This window comes from Bison bison, unplaced genomic scaffold (genome assembly GCF_000754665.1).
Source record: "Bison bison bison isolate TAMUID 2011002044 unplaced genomic scaffold, Bison_UMD1.0 scf7180017864099, whole genome shotgun sequence".
Lineage (NCBI taxonomy): Eukaryota > Metazoa > Chordata > Mammalia > Artiodactyla > Bovidae > Bison > Bison bison.
The window spans coordinates 95,098-117,081 of record NW_011494671.1 but is presented as its reverse complement, the minus strand read 5'-3'; the positions used below and the strand labels follow the sequence as shown (position 1 = coordinate 117,081).

The window sequence follows — 21,984 nt, the reverse complement described above, 5'->3', positions numbered from 1 at the left end:
TGGAAAATAAAGAATTGGGATCAGTTCCTCGAAAGACTGGTCTCCCCATGTCTCTCTCTCTTACTCTGGCTGAGTCTCCATCTGGAGCGCGGAACCCGCCATGGTTACTAATTATGCCTGGGCTTCTAAGATCCGAGCGGGGAGGCCTCAGTGTCTCCTCCTCTCCTTCGGGAGAACGGAAGGACACCTGCGGCCTACGTAAGTGGTGCAAACTTCTTGTCTTGAAGTTTTATTGGTCTCCCGCGTAAACCAAGCTACTCAGCCTCTTTTCTCCACTGAATTTTCCTACTGAGCTATCCTCATTCTATTACTCTTTACATCTCTAATTAATATCTAATTGAAGCTATTGTATCCTGATCCTCGCCGATGCCGTCCCCGCTTCGAATACCCTGGATCAGCAGGGGCTGGACCCCGGCAGTTATATCCTTCAGTTTCCCTTTCCAAAAACCTGCAGGTCAAGGCTGAGCCAATAGGAGGCTAAAGAATGTGGCAGGTGGTGAAGTCAGAGCAACCAGATGCATGTTGAAGTGTTATGAGGAAAGGTGTCCTGGAAGACCTTCTTGGCCCAAGTGCAAGGACATAATCACCTCACCTCATATGACTAGAAGCAGGACATCTGACTCCTTTAGCAAGTATTTTGAAACTTAATGCAAACATGAAACTGTCCCCACACCCATTTCCACATCGTTCACTTTTCCTGGGATCTTATCTCATTATTCACAATGCCTGGTACTTGGTAGGTGATAACAAAGTGGTTGGTGGAATGACTGAAGGAAAGGCTGGATGAACAAATGAAAGAATTCTTATCCAGATCACTATAGTACAGGCATGCATGCATGCTAAGTTGCTTCAGTTGTTTCTGACACTTTGTGACACTATGGACTGTAGCCCGCTAGACTCCAGGCAAGAATACCGGAATGGGTTGCCATGCCCTTCTCCAGGGAATCTCCTGACCCCCACATCTCTTATGTCTCCTGCATTGGCAGGTGGGTTCTTTACTACTAGTGCCATACAGGCAACAGATACCTTATTGAGAAAATCCACAGGGCATGCAATAGCCTCTGGCTTCCCTGCTGGCTTAGACGGTAAAGCGTCTGCAATGCGGGAGACCTGGGTTCGATCCCAGGGTTGGAAAGGTCCCCTGGAGAAGGAAATGGCAACCCACTCCAGTACTCTTGCCTGGAAAATCTCATGGACGGAGGAACTTCGTAGGCTACAGTCCATGGGGTCACAGAGAGTCGGACATGACTGAACGACTTCATTTCACCTTTCACATTACTGGAGAAAGATAAAGACAGGCGATGTTTAAACTAAGTCTCTCTATAGTACTCATGAGTGAGATGGTCATAATAGATCACAGAGGAAAAACTGCAACCTTCAAATAAAAATGTACACACAGAACTGTCATGATAACAGCCTATGAACTAGAAATCAAGATAAGGAAGAAGAGAATAAGCAGGTTGTTGTAACATAAAGTGAAACAGTGAAAGGCTGATCCTGGGTCTCAGGATTCCATTTGTCTTTCCCCAAGACCTCACCGCTTTGGGTCTGAGCTGCAAAGCACTCTTTATTAAACATTTCAGGGCGCTCTTTGCTCATTCTGTAATATGAAACTTTTATTCCTGCAGGGCAAGATGTATAGAAATAACACAGGTGAACCACAATCACTGAGTAACTCAAACCACATGTTGGGGGCACCCAGCGTGAATAATGACCTCCAAGTCCTAACTGAGCGGCCCACTGGAACCCCAGGACTGGGGGCACTGGGCACACCAGCAACACTGGTTAATTATACGATCTGGGGAGAAATGCTCTTTCAGTGAAAGTAAGACAATCCATAGAAATAGACCTCACAAAGGAGAAGCACAAAGGGGGGAACTTCACCTCAAATAGATTAGCAAAACTCTTTCAATGACGTGTCTTGAGGGTTTTTTCCAGTTTCTGCTTCCTTCCTTCTTCTCCATCCAGGTTAGGCATTTATCCCGTTGGGCTGATGTCAGTGCTGTTTGTTTGTTTTACATCAAACTGGAAGGAGTGTGTGCGTGTATTCATGAGTACATGAAGACAATGCATAACTTGGATTTCTACGATCTGAAGAAAATAACTTAGCGGCATCCTTTGTGAGAAGGAAGAGCTCATATCTACACTGATGAGAGGACCGGCTGAGGAAGGGGTTTGCTGTGAAGGACTGCTAGGCAGTCATAACTGCCCAAGGCTTTTAACAAACACCCAGGTCAGGTAAGTCTTGGTACCTTGTTTTAGGAATGAAAGGTTCATACAGTAAGCACCCTAGACAAGAAATTTCCAGTTGAGAACTTTATCTCCTATCGCTGGCAATCCTTCAGCTCTACCATCTCCCACCTCCTCTCCCTCCTCCATTCAGTAGCTCTTCTTGCCTGTTCACTTGATGCCAGCCCCTATATGTCAGCTATTGTACTGTCCTACTATGCTTTTCAAGGTGCTGTCCTGTAAGATTCAAAAGGTTTTCTTTATTTCTTGTGCTTGTTTTTAACGCATTATTTGTGTGAAAAGTATTATAAACCTATTACAGTACTATATACCCAATTGCATCAGTTGGGTACCTAGGCTAACTTTACTGGACATAGGAACAAATTGAACTTATGAACATGCTCTTGGAATGGAATCTGTTTGTGTGTAAGGGACTTACTGTAGTCAGGATCACACTGTAAAAGAATACGAGAATGATGAAACACAGCCATTTCTGCAAAGGCGCTAATTCTGCTGTTCACGTGAAAATCAGGCCCATGTTCTTCTCAGAGAGCCTCCCTGGGTGTAGAGCTGCTTCCTTCAAGGGGGACCGGAGGTCAGTTGCCCCACACTTGACCTTTTCCGGATGACTGTCTCTGGGGTTTCCACTGAACCGAACTCCTGGCATCTTTTATGTGGCCACGTTCTCATGGTCTAAGTCAGTGGGACATGGAAAGCACTAAATAAATATTTAAAAATGAATTTTGAGAGTATCTTGGAATCTTTTCATTCTGATAAATGATTGTGCCTCATGAAAGCTGTGAAAATTGAGTATTTGAACTGAAAATGTGTCCAGTAGATCCCAGATATCTTGCACACAGGATATGCATGAATTTCCCAAGTGCAGCCAAAATGCAGGGCAGCCATTGAGGCTGCGGCTACACCAGACGGGCCTCTCCTGACCACCTGGCCATGTCCTCCTCCTTTTCCTCGTTTCCAAAGGAGCAAACACTGCCTCCCTTTAAGCACCACTGGCCATCTTTACCAGGGACAGGTCAGTGCTGGCTTATTTATTCACACTTAATTCTAAAAAGATATGCAGTCAGTCTTAAAAGGCATACACAGTACAAAAGCAAATGATGAAATTTTAACTGAAGATGAGGACAGGAAAAACATAACACAGCCAGAAGAATGTCAAGAAGCCTTCACTTCCTTCTATGATGTCCTATAAATTTACTAAAGGTGGACCACTGATTTCACTCAGGCTTTCACCAACCAGTATAGAAAGATAATGAGGAGTTTCTCATGTCCTTAAGACAAAAGGAAAATAATTGCTTGGGAGGATCACAGCTATTTCTGTTGAAGACAGCAGAGAGATGACATCCCCAGACCATCACAGAGAGAACACTGTACAATATGGTGTCCACTGTCCTTATCAGCACTACACAAGTACAATCACGAGGTTCCACAGCTGTTCTAACAGGATTAAAGTACAATAAAGAAAAATTTCTATAGGTGACCAAAATAATTCAGTTTTAGGCATGTGGCTCTCCAGAGGTCTGGTGTCACCCAAGGGCGGATTCTGGAGATGCAGAAGGACTGGGAGGACCTCACACCTTTCAGGAACTCCCTGATATGGACCATGTCTCTCCACTTAGTTTTTAATTAATTAATGTTTTTGGTGCAGCCAAAAAAATTGGGATCTTAGTTCCCAGATCAGGGATCAAACCTGTGTCCCCTGCAACAAAAGTGCAGCAACTTAACCACTGGACCACCAGGAAGCTCCCCTCTCCAGCTAGTTCTGACAATGACTGTGTATTGAGGGGCGGTGTATTTTAACATACCTTCCCTGACAAGCACAGGAGTATAGCTATCCTGTGGGGCTGGTTAGTGCGGGCATGATTGCTTTAATGGTAGAGGTGACATTCTCTGGCGAAAACTGGGAAGCCAAAGGAGAAAGCCTATGAATGTGAGAAAGGAAGGGCAGGCAAACAAGAGCGGAGGAGGTGCCCTCCAGGCTGGGAAGTGGGGCTAAGATCCCTGGAGGGGAGAGGGGAGGCGCAGGGCAGGCCGACTAGAGCGGGAAGTTGATGCCTATGGAGACATTTGAACTTCATTCTGTAGGTGACAGATAGGTAACAGGTATTTTTAAGTCCCGAGGAACTGAGAGAATGTTGCACTTAAGAAACATTCCCCTGCGGCCTTGGGGGAGTATAGAGGGGAGACTGGTCTTGGGGCAGTCAGCCACCCACAGTCCCATTTCAAGTGAAGAGTGATAGGACGGAAACTAGGGTACAGGCTGTTTATGGAGAAACCGGAGGAAATGACGGAGGCGCTGAGCCATTATGTGATGGGGACTTCAAAGGATGCATTAGAACGGATCCCCTGCAGCAGTAAGGCTGCACTGGAAGAATGTTGGCTTGTTTACAACCTTCCAGCAAGAGTAGGCACATGAAAGCCCAAATGCACAACGTGTTTAAGATTGGGCTTCCTGGCCCTCCAAGTTCCTCTTTATCTGATGTGAGTTGTCCCAAGGACTGGCTAATTGGATTCCACAGAAAACCGCAAATACCATCAACATTATGATGCTTTGTGTTATCCACCAATTGTTGTTCCGTCACTAAGTTGTGTCCGACTCTTTGCGATCCCTTGGGCTTCAGCACGCCAGGCTTCCCTGTCCTCCACTACCTCCCGGAATTTGCTCAAGTCATGTCCATTGAGTCAGTGATACTATCTAACCATCTCATCCACCAATAATGGTTTACACTAACTTTACTAGACGTTTATTTGAGCTGAGTTTTGAAATGGTCACAGCTTTCATCAGCCTGACATGCCAGGCATATGGGGATGATGTTTTCTATATGCTAAGCAGTGAGGTCTCCTGGAGGGGCTGCCAGAGAGAAGTTTAGATTATCCTTAGACTAGCCAGCTTGTGGAGTGGGGGATAATTAGGCATAGAAGGAGAAGAAGGCGTCAGAGGATGAGATGGCTGGGCAGCATCACCAATGCAATGAACATGAACTTGGGTCAACTCTGAGAGATAGTGAGGGACAGGAAGGCCTGGCATGCCGTGGGTGTCCATGGGGTCACAAAGAGCCGGACACACCTGGGCTACTGAACAAAAACAGTGGCTGAGCCAGTGCTTTTCAAGTTGCAGGTGCAGTGTACAGTTTGGGGTGTATACTGGACTATTATTGCATAAAATGCATTTCCTTCTGAGATCACAAGTAAGCTTGTTCCTGAATTGCTCAGGTCCACAAAAGGAAGAGGTTACCAGATACAATAAGTTCCCTGCATATGAACAAGTGCCATTCTAAGACAGCATTTGTAAGTTCAATGCATTCATAAGAGTAACAAAGTTAGCCTAGGTACCGCTCTAACATAACCAGCTATTCAGTACTGTACTGTAATAGGCATACAATACTTTCCACACAAATGAGACACAAAAAACAAACACAAAAAATAAAGAAGACACTTTTAATCTTACAGGACAGCACCTTGAAAGTACAGTAACACAGCACAACAGCTGGCATACAGTGGCTGCATGCATGTTCGCATCTTTGAAATTCGCACCTTGAAGGCGCATTTGTAGGGGACTTACAGTATAGTCACTGCTGAGCTCAAAGCAGTTCACTTTATCCTGAAGCTGAAACTCCAGTACTTTGGCCACCTCATGTGAAGAGTTGACTCAGAAAAGACTCTGATGCTGGGAGGGATTGGGGGCAGCAGGAGAAGGGGACGACAGAGGATGAGATGGCTGGATGGCATCACTGACTCGATGGATGTGAGTCTCAGTGGACTCCAGGAGTTGGTGATGGACAGGGAAGCCTGGCGTGCTGTGATTCATGGGGTCGCAAAGAGTTGGACACGACTGAGCGACTGATCTGATCTGATAGTTGCTTTACAATGCTGTGTCAGTTTCTGCTGTACAGCAAAGTGAATCAGCTGTATGTATACATATATCCCCTCTTTCTGGATTTCCTTCCCATTTAGGTCACCACAGAGCATGGAGTAGAGTTTCCTGTGTCACACAGTAGTGCACTCGAGTGTCTTTTAACTGTCACACTGAGAGTTTAGGAGAAGTGTATTGGCTCAGTGTGCAGTAGAGAGAAAACTATATGAAAATAATTTATAGCATGTTTGATTTTGTGGTCATAGCAGAGATTTTTTATTATAACAGTTCTGTCTTCCAAAGAGCCTCAATTTGCTTCACAATCTGGCCATAGAAATACAATCTGTTTTATGACCTGTTCAGCAAGTGAGATTTTGAATGTGGCATAACAGTTTTTCTCAGAGAATTTTTATATTCAATATTTTAAAAATTTTAATTTCTGTTTATGGGACATTTACCAACTTAAAAAGTAACCTCTCAGAGAGCATCTCATTGATTGCACACATCAACCCAGCTATGCAGATGTAATCTCTTCTTTTAGTAATAATTTCTTCTAGTAAAATAAGGACACTGAGTCTTCAAAACATCTTGTCTAATAGAAAGTTCTGGCCTTTTGAATTCAAAGTCCATGGTTTTCCCTTATCACAGAGTGTCTCATGAGCCTTGACAAATTACAAGCAAAAGTTCCCTGAATTTACTTTTTCCTTCTAGCCTATAGGAGCAAATGAAATAAACCAAATCCCACAGTGCATAGGGGAATTTATGGTGGGCAAATCTGAAGCATAAGAAAGGCTGAAATATATACAATAATGGTATCTGTGAATGATATGGTATCCCCCCCCCAACCCTCCATTTCTAATGAGAAAAACCAATGCATTCAATCTTACTGAGTCATTTACTTTCTAATTAATATTTAATTCAAACAAGCATTATCTTGCTTTTCTCCCACACACTTTGAGTGTTGAATGTTAAAATACGCAGACTCTGTTAATGTTCTCCAGGAAAGCACTTCTCCTTTCCCAGACTCGTTATCTGGACAAGCAGGGCTTTGTCTTGTTCCCCAATATGTCACAAAGCTTGAAATGAAGAAAAATACGCATTGAGGAATTCTGAGTGAGAACCTATTATTTCATGGGTAAAGTTTGGAACCAAGGGACTTAACAGCTTCCTCAAGCTATACAGACAAAAGAAGTAGACTCACTAATGACCTAATTGTTGCCATAGAGAAGAGAATTCTAGCTGGTTCCAAGATGAGTGGGAGCTCTGACTATTCGTGGATTAGCCAGTTAGGATAAGGTTTTGGGTTGAATTAGCTTTAGATTAGATTAGGTTACATACTTATTTTTAGAATGTCCCCACAGGGTGGTGATTATGGGGTGTTAGCCAAACTATGAGATGGCTGATAACATTTCACACAGACAGGAATGCAAATCTCATTTTTGTGATATTTTCCAGGCCTGATGGTAATGTGTGGCTACCTCTTGATAACTATGCCTTTGCTTTCCATGTTCGTCCTGCAGGAGCCGTGCAGTTTGCGTGGTTGCTAAGGCAGTCAGCAATTCAAGAAACTGAGCTCCTAGAAGTGGTGGTTCTGTATTAACGCTTAGAAGTATATTCAGGTCAAAGTTTTCTTTTTGAATTTCAGCAGCCAAAGAGATGTAAAGACAATGATTATTCCTTCTTTTTTTTTTTGGTAATCTCTCCTTATTTTTCATTCCTTCTTTCCTTCCTCCTCCTTCCTTCCCCCTCTTTCCTTCCTTCTTCCTTCCCTGCCTCCTTGTTTCCCTCCCTCACTCCCTGCCACCTTCCAAGGCCATGGAGTTTACTACAAAGGTCATGGACTTTGGAGTCAGCCACAACTAGGCATTTACCCCTCCTCCACCACTGACTTTGAAGCCTTGGGCTTCCTCCCTGGGAGGAAATTCTATCAAACTCCCGCAGGGAGTTCAACTTTCTCCCCATGACATGGGGAAGGCCGTATAACTCCTGGACTGCTGAGCCATCAGAGCTGGAAAGAACTTTTTTGTTGTTGTTGTTTCTTTCTTTTTAAAAAAATCAATTTATTTATCATAATTGGAGGCTAATTACAATATTGTTGTGGTATTTGCCATACACTGACATGAATCAGCCTTGGGTGTACATGTGTTCCCCATCCTGAACCCCCCTCCTACCTCCTTCCCCATCCCATCCCTCTGGATTGTCCCAGTGCACTGGCTTTGAGTGCTCTATTTGGGCACCATCAAACCTGGACTGGTCGTCTCTTTCACATATGGTAATATACATGTTTCAATGCTATTCTCTCAAATCATCCCACCCTTGCCTTCTCCCACAGAGTCCAAAAGTCTGTTCTTTATATCTGTGTCTCTTTTGCTATCTTGCATATAGGGTTGTCATTGCCATCTTTCTAAATTCCATATATATATGTTAATATGCTGTCCTGGTGTTTTTCTTTCTGACTTACTTCACTCTGTATAAACAGGCTCCAGTTTCATCCACCTCATTAGAACTGACTCAAATGAATTCTTTCTAATAGCTGAGTAATATTCCATTGTGTATAGGTACCACAGCTTTCTTATCCATTCATCTGCTGATGGACATCTAGGTTGCTTCCATGTCCTGGCTATTGTAAACAGTGCTGTGATGAACATTGGGGTACACGTGTATCTTTCAATTCTGGTTTCCTCAGCGTTTATGCCCAGCAGTAGGATCACTGGGTCACATGGAAGTTCTATTTCCAATTTTTTAAGGAATCTCCACACTGTTCTCCATAGTGGCTGTACTAGTTTGCATTCCCACCAACAGTGTAAGAGGCTTCCCTTTTCTCCACACCCTCTCCAGCATTTATTGTTTGTAGACTTTTTGATAGCAGCCATTCTGACCGCTGTGATATGGTACCTCATTGTGGTTTTGATTTGCATTTCTCAGATAATGAGTGATGTTGAGCATCTTTTCATGTGTTTGTTAGCTATCTGTATGTCTTCTTTGGAGAAGTTAAGTTTTTTGACCCATTTTTTGATTGGGTCGTTTATTTTTCTGGTATTGACCTGCATGAGCCTCTTGTATTTTTTTGAGATTGATTCTTTATTCAGTTGCTTCATTTGCTATTATTTTCTCCCATTCTGAAGACTGTCTTTTCACCTTGTTTATAGTTTCCTTTGCTGTGCAAAAGTTTTTAAGTTTAATTAGGTCCAATTTGTTTATTTTTGCTTTTATTTCCATCACTCTGGGAGGTGGGTCATAGAGGATCTTGCTGTGATTTATGTTGGAGAGTGTTCTGCCTGTATTTCAGAGCTGGAAAGAAATTATAATCACACCAAGGTTTTGATGAAGAAATTGAGACTCTGAGAAGTCAAGTCACATGTGTGCTCCCACTGAACATCCTGACCTAAAGTGGAGTTTTCTATGCACCTGGGAAATTGAGGACATTATATCCCAGTTATTTCATGTTTAATAAACCAAATGAACACTATGATACAAATTTCCAACCAAAAGGAGGAATGAAAAAAGGAAATGGTCAGGTAGAATGAAAAGTTTTTGTTAAGAGCTCTGTGGGTTTGCCCAGCTCTAAGCTGGAATCAAGATTGCCAGGAGAAATATCCACAACTTCAGATATGCAGATAATACCACTTTAATGGCAGAAAGCAAAGAGGAACTAAAAAGTCTCTTGATGAAGGTTAAAGAGAAGAGTGAAAAACCTGGGTTAAAATTCAACATTCAAAAAACTAAGATCATGGCATAAAGTCCCAACACTTCATGGCAAATAGATGGCAAAAAAGAGGAAACAGTGACAGACTTTAATTTCTTGGGCTCCAAAATCATTGCAGACAGTGACTGCAGCCACAAAATTAAAAGACACTTGCTCCTTGGAAGAAAGGTTATGACAAACCTAGACAGCATATTAAAAAGCAAATACATCACTTTGCTGACAAAGGTCTGAATAGTCAAAGCTATGGCTTTTCCAGTAGTCATGTATAGATATGAGAATTGGACCATAAAGGCTGTGCACCGAAGAACTGATGCTTTCAAACTGTGGTGCTGGAGAAGACTCTTGGGAGTCCCTTGGACAGCAAGAAGATCAAACCAGTCAATCCTAAAGGAAATCAACACTGAATATTCACTGGAAGTCCACTGATGCTGAAGCTGAAGCTTTAATACATTGGCCACCTGATGTGAGGAGCAAATTCTTTGGAAAAGACCTTGATGCTGGGAAATATTGAGGGCAAGAGGATGAGATGGTTGACTGGCATCATTGACTCAGTGGACATGAGTTTGAACAAAGTCAGAAAGATAGTGAAGGACAGGGAAGCTTGGTGTGCTGCAGTCCATGGGGTCACAAAGAGTCGGACACGACTGAGCGACTGAACAACAAACAACCCCTAAGTAGCTCTGAGTCTTGGGAAATAATTCTTCTTGAGGGGTCTGGATTTCCCCATCAGTTAGATGGGAGGAAGTATTGGGATTAAGGCCAATCTAGAGGTAGATGTCACCTTCACAGGCAGGAGAGTGCTTTGTATCTTATAAAAGTCTCTATCCAATGCCCTTTTTTTTTTTGCTCCTATTCTTGGTTCTTCTTCATTTGTAATGACAGGATTTTCAAGTTGTCTGACTCCTTTTGTTGGCAGCTCTGTTCTCCTCATTCATGTTTCTCCTCTTTTATAGAAATAAGCCAAACCATCAAGCTAGGTCACTTGGATGACTAACAGAGAACAGAAATGGATTGAACAGATAATCAACTCTCACTTTCCCATTTTTCTGTGTCCGCCTACCCGGATGATGGTTAAATACAACAGATTCCATTTATTTTGAAAAGCCTTGAATTTAGTGCTCCTCACACTGAGGGCCTTCTAAAGTGCATTGTCTGTTTCCTTGACCTTCGACTTAAAGCTAACTAATCTACCAATTCTTGAATTGTTTCCTTAAAGGCTCTCTGGTTGGGTAGATGCAAGAAATATTCATAAACCAAGAGCAGCAGTACAATCATGTTTCCTTACATGAACAACAACAACAACACAAAAATGTATTTCTATTCTGGGATGCATGGGCCAAAAGAATAGAACAGAAAAACGTGGCTTCTTTATTTGTATTCTTAGTTTGAATTTATTCTACTATAGTACCATCCAATGGAAACAGCATGGGCCATGAACCTACATCAATTGTTTGGTTACTCAGGTTCTAAATCCTTATTCCAATGTTGGGAAATTACCTGCTGTGCCAGAGGCTGGCTAACTGTTCAGCAAACTTTTTACTTTTTCTCCTGGGTACTCAGCTATACAACATTTCTCTTATGCATGTTTGAAATGTGTGCTCAATGCCTTCAGTCTTGAATGACTCTTTGAGATCCCATGGACTGTAGCCCTCCAGGCTCCTCTGTCTATGGGATTCTCCAGGCAAGAATACTGGAGTGGGTTGCCATTTCCTACTCCAGGGAACCTTCCCCACCCGGGAATCAAACCCACGTCTTCTGTTTTGGCAGGAGGAGCCTTTACCACTGTGCCACTTGGGAAGCCTCCTGACTAACCCTTCGATTCAAAGATCAGTTAAGTTTGCCAAAGATGCTATAAGCCACATGAAACTTGTGCTATAACTATAATTCAGATTCAACTCAGCGAACCTTAAAAGTTCTTCCCTTGAGTTCCAGGAAAAAATGGAAAGCTCTCAAAAATAGGCAGTTCTATTGCATTATTGTACCCAGACACTTAATTTCTACCACCTACTGTGGCATTTTCTGGTATTTGAGAAAAATATCAGGGAAATGTTGCTTCTCTGTTCTTTAGAGTCTGATCATCCCTCCCTTGGCCCAATAACCTTTTCCCAAATAAGCTCCCTAAATTAGATTCCTGGAATTTGTAAGGACGTGCAAGAATTCTCCTTGGGTTATAGGTTTTAAAATATGAAGTGATGGCCATTAGTTCTTGGTGGAAACACGTCCTTTGGTCACTGTGAGGTTCTAGAAGGCATGACCGGGCTGTTTACCTGTCTAGCATTGTCGGTGACCCCGTCCTCCCAGAGCACCTGGAAACCACATCTAGCTACTTGGTGCATCCTTGTAATCACACCAGTTGTTCCCTCTTCTCCGTTCTAACTGCAGCCCCTCCTCTGCTGAGCTGACCAGACCCCAGCGCCCTTTCTGATTCCAGCGCCCTTTCTCTGGCCCCCAGGCACCCTGCGCACTGTGCTGCTGTAACAGCCACCTCTCTGGGCAGTAATTACTTATCATGTGCCTGTCTTCTAAGGGAGGCTTCAAGCTCCACAAGGCAGGGCCTTTACTTCTCTACTCAGAGCACCTAACTTACTGCTTGACATATAATCAGTGCTGAATAAATATCTCCCAAAAGAGCATTAAGAGCTTCCCAGGTGGCTCAGCAGTAAAGAATCTGCCTGCAATGCAGGAGACCTGAGTTCAGTCTCTGGGTCGGGAAGATCCCCTGGAGAAGGAAATGGCAACTGACTCCAGTACTGTTTCCTGGAAAATTCCATGGACAGAGGAGGCTGGCAAGCTACAGTTCATGGGGTCACAAAAGAGTCAGACACAACTTAGTGACTAAACAACAACAAAAATGAATATTAGTCACATATGTCCAACTAGTATGTGATACATTCACTTGGATGAATCCAGGGCATTTAAAAAAAAATATTTAAAATGGGGCTCTTGATTGCATCCTCAAAACCAATGTGCCACTCCTTATCCAAGCTTCTCAGTTTCAGTAAATGCACCAATGTCCATCGGGCTCTCGACCTAGAAATCAGGAAGCATACTGAGCACCCCACCTTCCCTCACCCCAACATGCAGGCCTGTCCTCCACCTCTGAGCCTCCCAGCACATCTCTGCCTCTGCCGTCCTCTCTTGCTGGGGTGACTACAGGACACTCCTAGGTGGTTCCCTCTTTTCTCCTTTCATCCCCTCCAGTACATCTTCCACACAGCAACCAGAACAAGCTCTAGGTCAGTCATTCCCATTTTCAGAACATTCCATGGCTCCTAACGGTGCACAGAATAAAATGCAGCACCTCCCCCTGTCTGGGAGAAACCCCATGACCCCCCCCCAACCCCTGCCTCTCTGGTCATGGCATTCCTCCTGGGTTGCTCCAGACTCAGACATTCAGTGCTTCCCAATTCCTGGCCTGGAACATTCTTCTCCCTGTTCTCCTTCTCAGGACCCTTCCCTGACAAACCTCCTCACCTTCTGCACTGATTGTGGTCATAGAACTTTATTTACCTCCTCTGTACTGTTCCTTAAGCTGTGATTGGTTTGCTCTTTTGTTTGCTTGTTTATTTGCCACGTCATGAGGGTAAGACTCAAGGTCACGTGCCATTGCATCCTCAGCATCAGAATGTGGCCTGACACAGACAGGGTGTTGAGGTAGAGAAAATCATGTGTGAATGAAAGACTACACAAAGAACCTGGGAGACAGGGCCACAGGAATATCCATGATGCTGATCCCTGAGTGATCACCATACAACTGCAGCGTCTGATTCATGGAAAAACCAGGATCACTCTTCAAAGATACAGGCAGACTCAGTAACCACAGAGCAGTGAGCACTCATGTAGTGCCTGCAAGTGGGCTTCCCAGGTGGCTCACTAGTAAAGAATCCACCTGCCAATGAAGGAGACATGGGTTTGGTCCCCGGATTGGGAAGATCCCCTGGAAAACGAAATGTCAACCCACTCCAGTATTCTTTCCTGAGATATTCCATGGACAGAAAAGCCTGGTGGGCTACAGTCCATAGGGCTGCAAAGGAGTCAGACACAACTTAGCACCTAAACAACAGCAGTGCCTGCATATACGTGATCTCAGTTAAATCACACAACTGTATGAGGCAGTCATTCTTCTTATTATCATTTTACAATTTTTAACAAAACTCAGAGATACTAAATGACTCACCCGCAACAGACTATGGCATTTGTAACCCAAGGAAGCAGGTTCCATTTTAGGTCTAGCTGACTCCACATGGAGCCCCCATGCATGGTCCACATTTATTTAATGCTTCTGAGTTTTTCCCCAAATAAAACCAAAGTTCTGACTTGCTACTCCTAAGGTTTACACCAGACTGTACATTTAACCTGATTACTAATTCAGATGACTGGACTTTCTTTATATCCAAATACATGATGAGATGTGGTTGTAGCAAGCTCCCTAACTCATTCTCTAGGACAGGCATCCCACTCTTCCTTTTTAAGGATGACTTCTTAGGAAAGCTCTGCATGATAATTCACTCAAATGACCAACTTCCAACAACTTCCACAATAAAGAGATTCTTACCTCGGAATTCCAGTCCTCTAAGTTGAAAGGTGACAAGGCCATTGCCGATTTCAATCAGGTGAACGAAAGCATTGAGGTAATCCGAAGCCAAAATAAAGCAATCGCCAGAGCTGTAGTTGCCCCACCGGCCAAGGATGAGGTCTCCACAGAGGGACTCCTGGAGCGCCCTTGTCAAGTGCTCATAAAAGATGGAATTGAGGTTGTTGCCATCGCTCCCTGAAGACAGGACAAGAAGTAATATGCCCAGTGAGTCCTGCTCCAATGTGCTCTACCTGGGAGACAGGCAGTTGTCATCTGATTAGGGGTGAATCAGACTCCTCAGACCTTTTGCCCGTTGTGGTGGGTTTTGTGAGACCCTCCTATTTCTTCCCTCTATGCTCTTTCTGGTCAATGTCATCTACATAAATGAACTGGATTCCTGTCTAAATGAGACACCTGACAAATTCCTATCTCCAACAGAGATCTCTTGCCTGGACTCTAGACCTGTCTACTTCCTCGTCTACTTAACATTTCTTGTATGTTTCCAATGTTTCTCCTCCATCCAGTGTGTTCAAGTCAGGCCCTGCCCCCCCAGTCCCGCCCCCAACCTGCTCTCAGCTGTCCAGTTGGCCACAACCTAGGCATCTTTCTTCCCACTCCTTCCCAGCTAAGGCTCTCCATTTCACATTCTTCAAGCATTTTTTTTGCATCTTCCTACTTTTTTCCATTCCCATTACCCTTGCTTTATCCCAAGTTACACGGTCTCTCAGGTAGAGGACCACAAAGGTCACGTGACTGACCTATGGGTCTTCACTAGGACGTGCTTGCTCATCGATTCTCTACCCCCCAGCCAGAATGACCTTTCAGATGAAAGGAGAACGTGTCACCCAGGACCCTCCAGCCCATTTCTTAAAGTGGTTTGTTAGGGCTCTTAAGGTAGAGACAAGACTTCATAACATCACCTGTAATAGGGTCCCATAAGTCATCCTCCAGGAATAAGCTAGGACACCAGCCTGATCAAACCCCAGGTGTATGGTCACACCAGGGGCGGTGTGTGCTCTGCTCCCCACTTCAGTGTCCATCCTCACCTCTCACTCATCTCTTCCTCAGTCTCCACACTTAGCAACACAGAACTTCTCCCAGTTGAGTGACTCATCTGCCCCTTCCCACCCTGGGCCTTTGCAGAGACTAATCTTTCTGCCTGGTTTCCCTTCATTCTTCTCTGTCTTATTACCTCTACTAATCTTTAGATCCGGAGAAGGCAATGGCACCCCACTCCAGTACTCTTGCCTGGAAAATCCCATGGATGGAGGAGCCTGGTGGGCTACAGTCCATGGGGTTGCTAAGAGTCGGACATGACTGAGCGACTTCACTTTCACTCTTCACTTTCATGCATTGGAGAAGGAAATGGCAACCCACTCCAGTGTTCTTGCCTTGAGAATCCCAGGGACAGGGAAGCCTGGTTGGGTTGCTGTCTATGGGGTCGCACAGAGTCGGACACGACTGAAGCGACTTAGCAGCAGTAGCAGCAGCAGCAATCTTTAGACCTCTGTTCCACAGCCACTTCAGGGAAGCCTTCCTTGACCCCTTTGCCAGGCCATGTTATAGGGCATCAGGACTATGACCCTCTGCTTGAAAGCACTTGAAACAGTTGGAATTTGACTTTGGTTTTTTTGTGTATATATGGTTATTTGATTAACATCTGATTTCTCCAATGCACCCTACGGTGGTGAAGGAAGACTGAATTTGTTTATTTTTGTATCTCACTACTGGCAGATTCTTAATATGCAGTAATGACTATCTGTTGAATAATAGATGACAGCATAGACGATACAGCTTTGTTAAGAGAAATTTTGCTTTTGAGAACATAATCCATTAATCCATTAAGTAACTCCAGGGTTTCACTGAGAAATAATTTACAGACAATAAATAGTGTGTGTATAGTAGTGTGTGTGTGTGTGTGTGTGTGTGTGTGTGTGTTAAGTCACTTAGTCATGTATGACTCTTTGTGACCCTATGGACTGTAGCCCACCAGGCTCCTCTGCCCGTGGAATTCTCCAGGCAAGAATACTGGAGTGGGTTTTCATTTCCTTCTTTAGGGGATCTTCCTGACCCAGGGATTGAACCCATGTTTCCTGCATTGCAGGCAGATTCTTTACCATCCGAACTATAGGGAAGTTTTATATATATACATATATATATATATTTTATAATATAAATAATTATTGATAGTATGTATTGTATAAAAAGTACATATATATGCATGTATACATATATAACTGTAGTCTACAATATAAATAATTATTGCTAGTATACATTTTATATATTATATACAAGTATATAAATTATTATGTATCAATGCCATTGACTCATTTTAAGTTATATATATATATAAAACTCAGATTTATTGAGGCATAATTTACAGAGAGCAAAATTTGCCCTTTTTAGTGTCCAGTTCTATGAATCTTAGAACAATGCTTACAGTCACATGGCCACCACTTGGAATGCGGCACTGTGTCGCATCCACACTGCGGTATATAGCAGTCATTTGTTTTGTTTCGTTTGTATGTAGTTACTACAGCTTGCTTAACCATTCAGTAGCTGAAGGACCTCTGGGTTGTTTTCAGTACTGGTGAATATGAGTAAATCCACTCACGATATTCATGAGCAGAAGTTCATAAGAACATGTTGTCATTTCTCCTGAGTCAAACCCTAAGAGTGGCCCTACTGTTCTCCAAAAAGGCTGAACCATTCTGCACCCCAGTCGCAGGGACTGAGAATTCTAGTTGTTCTGCACCCTTGCCAGGACCGTTGCTTGTTTGTTCAAACTTAGCCATTCAGATCGAATGGATGAGTACATCAAGGGAAGAAAAAAGGAAGGATGCAGCAAAGGAGATGGAGTGAGGGAACACCCTGCTTCCCAATAAAGGGCCAGTGTGTTTCAGGGGCATGAAACTGGGGGTTCTTGATGCATTTCGCGTACTGGCTGGGCTGACTCCTTTTATTCCCTCTGTCAGATCTCTCATGATGAAGACAGAATCTTTTTTGAGAAGGCTGGGTAAACTGGGAAGTGGCCTGGCCTGTGGTCCTGGGAGTGGAAGAAGTACTGGGAGGGGCTGGAAGGGAAGTTGTACCAGTGTTTTGACTTTAGGAGTATCTTTTCTCTGGGGAGTAAACTCTGCCTCCAGAAAGTCAGAGAAGCATAGAGTTGCCCCAAAGAGAAGAGGCCCAAAGCAAAGCTCAAGGACCCCTTCTAGGCCAGCTTCTGGAGTGGAGACAGAGATTCAGAAAGGTTGGCGATAAAGATCTGTGAAGATCTGAATGGAGCTTTCCTGCTCTGTACCCTCAGGAACTGGAGCATCATTGAGGGTGCAGGAAGGTGCCGACTGGCCCCGAGCACACCCACGTAAGAAAGAGCACTGATCCACGGCTAAGAAATCTACAAGATAACACTATCAAACTATGGATATCAGGGCTAGGCATTCACGACAGTTAAAAGCCAAACTGAAATAGGTGCATTTATAACCTATTTATGATTAATGGAAAGAAACAAACTGCTTTATGGACTGAGTTGTATCATGTCCTCTAATAAGGTATCAGTATGCTTAATTTTCTATGCAGATTAAGCCTGCCTGACCTGCAGTGATATTCATTTTCTCTGATGAAGCAGCATGCATCCAGAGATGCTAATTGGAGATTACTCCGAGTCTCTGGTACTTTTAAAGAAAAAGCCTTAACAACAGAATTAACTTTTGCTTAACTGTTCAAACTGTTTGATGTACAAATAAAACAATTTAAACCATGAAAAGCTGAGATCTTAGAACACACTGACCACACATCTGTATAATTAGATGAAAATGAGACAAAATTATGAACAACTAAAAGCACAATGTACTTATGAAACTGTCTAAATGCCTAATGTCAATGGCCCGGCAAAATTAGAATCCCATGGCTTCACATTAGAGATATTTATACTCCAACCACACCCCCTTCAAATTGGGCTGATACAAAGTTTAACAAAAAATAAACTAGCCTCTCCAGATATTTTCAAGTTTTAAATTATGATTTCAAATTAATCATGTATATGCAATTCAAATATAGCTAATAAGCAGGATACAATTCTTCCTAGACAATATTTTTGGCACAGAGGAGACAGTGAGGTGGATTAAAAATAGAGAGTGGTTTAAATTTGCATACTGATATGAGGGGAAAAAAGGTCGAATGCTTCAAAATGAAATAGATTACAGGAAGAAAAAAGTAACTTCCTGTTACTATGGCAGATAAATCTTTCCATAGATTAATGTTGTACAAAGACTCTGAAGATATCCAGACCCTGGATCCTGGAATGGCTTGCCTTTAAGGACATCATAATGCTGATTTTTTTTTGCCAGAATACCAATACCAAGGTTTACTGTCTGTATTTGATGTTTAGCATGTACAAACTAAAATGTTGTAATCAACAGTCATTCAATATTGAAAAGAGATCTAATCAGTTCTAAATCATGGAGGAATCCATTTCTAAACCAAATAAGGATACTTGATCAGTTCTATTTGCACAGTTTTATTTTTACCATCAGCATATTTACCAAGACATGCACTGTCTCCACAGTGATTTAAAAAAGTGAGTACTTAATTCTTTTTTGGATTGAAGGAATCCATCTACACAACACATAAATAGCTTAAACGAGAGACAGGGAACTTTCCTGGGCAGGAGGGCTCCAGTGGTTAAGACTACATGCTTCCAACACATGGGGGATGGGTTCAATCCTTGCTTGGGGAACTAAGATCCCACATGCTGCATGGCCAAAAAATAAATAAAATAAAATATTAAAAAAAGAAAGAAAGAGAAGGAAGATATCCTCTTACCTGAATCTTTTTCAATTTGGACCACCAGTCTTGTGTTGGAATTATCCACACGCCTTGTACTAGAAAGAGCCACAAAAGAGTAAGAGGCAGTGATTAGATCCCTGCAAATGACAGCTGTCTCACAGAATCAGCTGTGTGAGTGGGAATCCAGGAGAGATGGAGCTCACATATTAGAGTTATGGTTCTGCATTGACAAGGCTGAAGGAAGAGAGGGGTCAGAGGGCGGGAAAAGTACAGAAGACATAGAGAGGGAAGAGATGTTTAGCACTTAGGTACAGGAGATAGACCTTCATCTTTTATCAATTCTGAGCATCCAGTCTACACAATAAAAGCAAGCATTGAAATTGTTAATGGACTACCACCCACTGACAGTATTTGAGAGCACTGCATACATAGTATCTTGCTTTTCAAACTGATTCCAGAACATTCTTGATAAGTAGTCTGGGTCTCCACTACTTGCTTTCAAGCGTTGGGTGCATTCTTACAGACTTGTCTTAGGTTGAACCATAAGAATGAAAAACAGCTCTTTGCAGCTTAGGAAAAGGTGGACTGTCTATAGCCACAGTAACCAGTTGCCACCAGAACCAGTTTTAAACCTTTTCAGTTATGACAACTCACCTCAACTTGTAGCTTTGGTAAAGCAGCCAGTTGACAGTGGCTGCTTGCTTCTGAAAGTCAGCCAGCAAGGGACAGGCTCAGTGCAGACTTCTGAGGGTGACCAATCCATAACAGGTTCCCCAGGTGACTGCCCTGCAGACGGTATCACCCCATTTCTGAATCTGAAACTCATCTGCCCTTGAACTTCAGATGTCCCCCAAACCCTTTATACGTGCAACGGTCTGTCCTGCTTGGAGAGACGATGTTGGACCAGCCTTGACTTATTTCAGACACTGAGTGGGGGTCTTGTCATTCTTTGAAATGACACCAACCACATGAAGCTAATGATATGTAACAGTTTATAGTCTAAAAAAATGGCAATTTTGTTAGGGGAACCACTGACTGAAACTGCCCCATTCTGGCCAAACACAATAGTAACTACTTGGCATGAGGTATCTTACAAGAGGAGATCCTAGTAAGGAATGCGGAACTAACAAGACATCACCAATCAGAAGAATTCAGGAAAGGTCAAATTGTCCTACCAACCTCCCGGAATCCTCCTTGCTAACATCCATCTTGGCTTAGGAAGGACCCTGAGTCAGAACAACTGGCCAGAGAAAACCTGGAAACTAACCCATTACCATAAAACCGGAGACTGTGAGCCACTTGGCCGAGCAGTCCTCCTGGGTTCCCACCTGGCGCCCCCCTTCCCACTGAAGTCTCTTGCTTTGTCAGCACATGTGTCTCCTTAGACAATTCATTTCTGAGTGTTAGACAAGAGCCCACTGGCTGGAAAGGCCCTGGAAAGTATCCCTCTTCCTACAAAAATTTCATAAGGCTAAACCTATGCCATAAAGGGCTTTCACTAGAAATAGACCACTGAATGGGGGGTTCCATACAAGTTTGAACATAATGAGCAGCTCATCTTTACCATATCTATGTTTCAGATATATGAGAACTATCTAGGCAGGATCCTGTTGGAGTTTTGTAGACTAGACGCTCCAGCTGAGTTGTACAGAAGAGATACTCTGTTACAGCTCGAAACGGTCACGTTGTTCTATTACTGCTTCCTTTTCCTTGCAAATACCCTCAGATCGGTTTTGAAAATAAAAGAGCCCAGGTGGCAGAAAATAAAGCGAACAACAAAATTCTTTCTAATGAAGGCCGTAATCCTATGTCGGCATGGTGAGTCCCTGAATGGAATTTTAATTTCACCTTAAGACCTAGGACAAATGGAATTTTCAGCAGCAGAATAAACAATTTTTAAAGTGAGATTGAGCCAAAAGAAAGTCATTTACCAAACTCTTCAGGGAATTAAAACACCTTCTAAAACTATGTTAAATGAAAAGCTATCTGCAAAAGGCTTTGGACGCAGAGGGCTCAATTCTGATCAGCAGTAACTAATCCACGCTGCCTGTGTGCCCTGAGGGCCTCTGGCTCGCCACCAGACTCTCTAAGAAGGGCAAGTGTCAGCCTTACTGGGTATTCAAGGTTTTCTCCAGTGCTTTCCTCCTGTAAATTTGGTGCTTACCACTCAAAGGTGCTAATTAGCTCAGTAATTGGATTTCTGCCTTCACGGTCCTATTGCAGGAACATTCTGTTCTGTTGCTCAGTGTGTGGTATGGTCAGTTGCTCAGTCATGTCCGACTCTCTGCGGCCCCATGGACTGTAGCCTGCCAGGCTCCTCTGTCCATGAGATTTTCTAGGCAAGAATACTGGAATGTGTTGCTATTTCCTACCCCAGGGGATCTTCCCAACCCAGGGATCAAACCTACATCTCTTGTGTCTCCCGCACTAGCTAGCGGATTCTTTACCACTAGCGCCACCTGGTGGGGACTTCCAACTCACTCCCCAATCTCAGTTCAGTTCCGTTCAGTCGCTCAGTTGTGTCTCTTTGCGACCCTATGAATCGCAGCACGCCAGGCCTCCCTGTCCAGCAGCAACTCCCAGAATTCACTCAGACTCACGTCCATCGAGTCAGTGATGCCATCCAGCCATCTCATCCTCCGTCGTCCCGTTCTCCTCCTGCCCACAATCCCTCCCAGCATCAGAGTCTTTTCCAATGAGTCAGCTCTTCGCATGAGGTGGCCAAAGTATTGGAGTTTCAGCTTTAGCATCATTCCTTCCAAAGAAATCCCAGGACTGATCTCCTTCAGAATGGACTGGTTTGATCTCCTTGCA

The 21,984-nt window shown here is 43.4% G+C and overlaps 1 protein-coding gene across 1 annotated transcript in view; it reads right to left on the bottom strand.

The window, feature by feature from the left end:
* The window catches only part of PCNXL2 (pecanex-like 2 (Drosophila)), a 168,977-nt gene that overhangs the window by 56,368 nt on the left and 90,625 nt on the right, over positions 1 to 21,984 (bottom strand). The window contains exons 8-9 of the mRNA XM_010838597.1: positions 19,207 to 19,265; positions 14,362 to 14,577 (exon numbers count right to left, since the gene is read on the bottom strand). Coding sequence (XP_010836899.1) covers positions 14,362 to 14,577; positions 19,207 to 19,265 — 275 coding nt within the window. The remainder of the gene's footprint in view (positions 1 to 14,361; positions 14,578 to 19,206; positions 19,266 to 21,984) is intronic.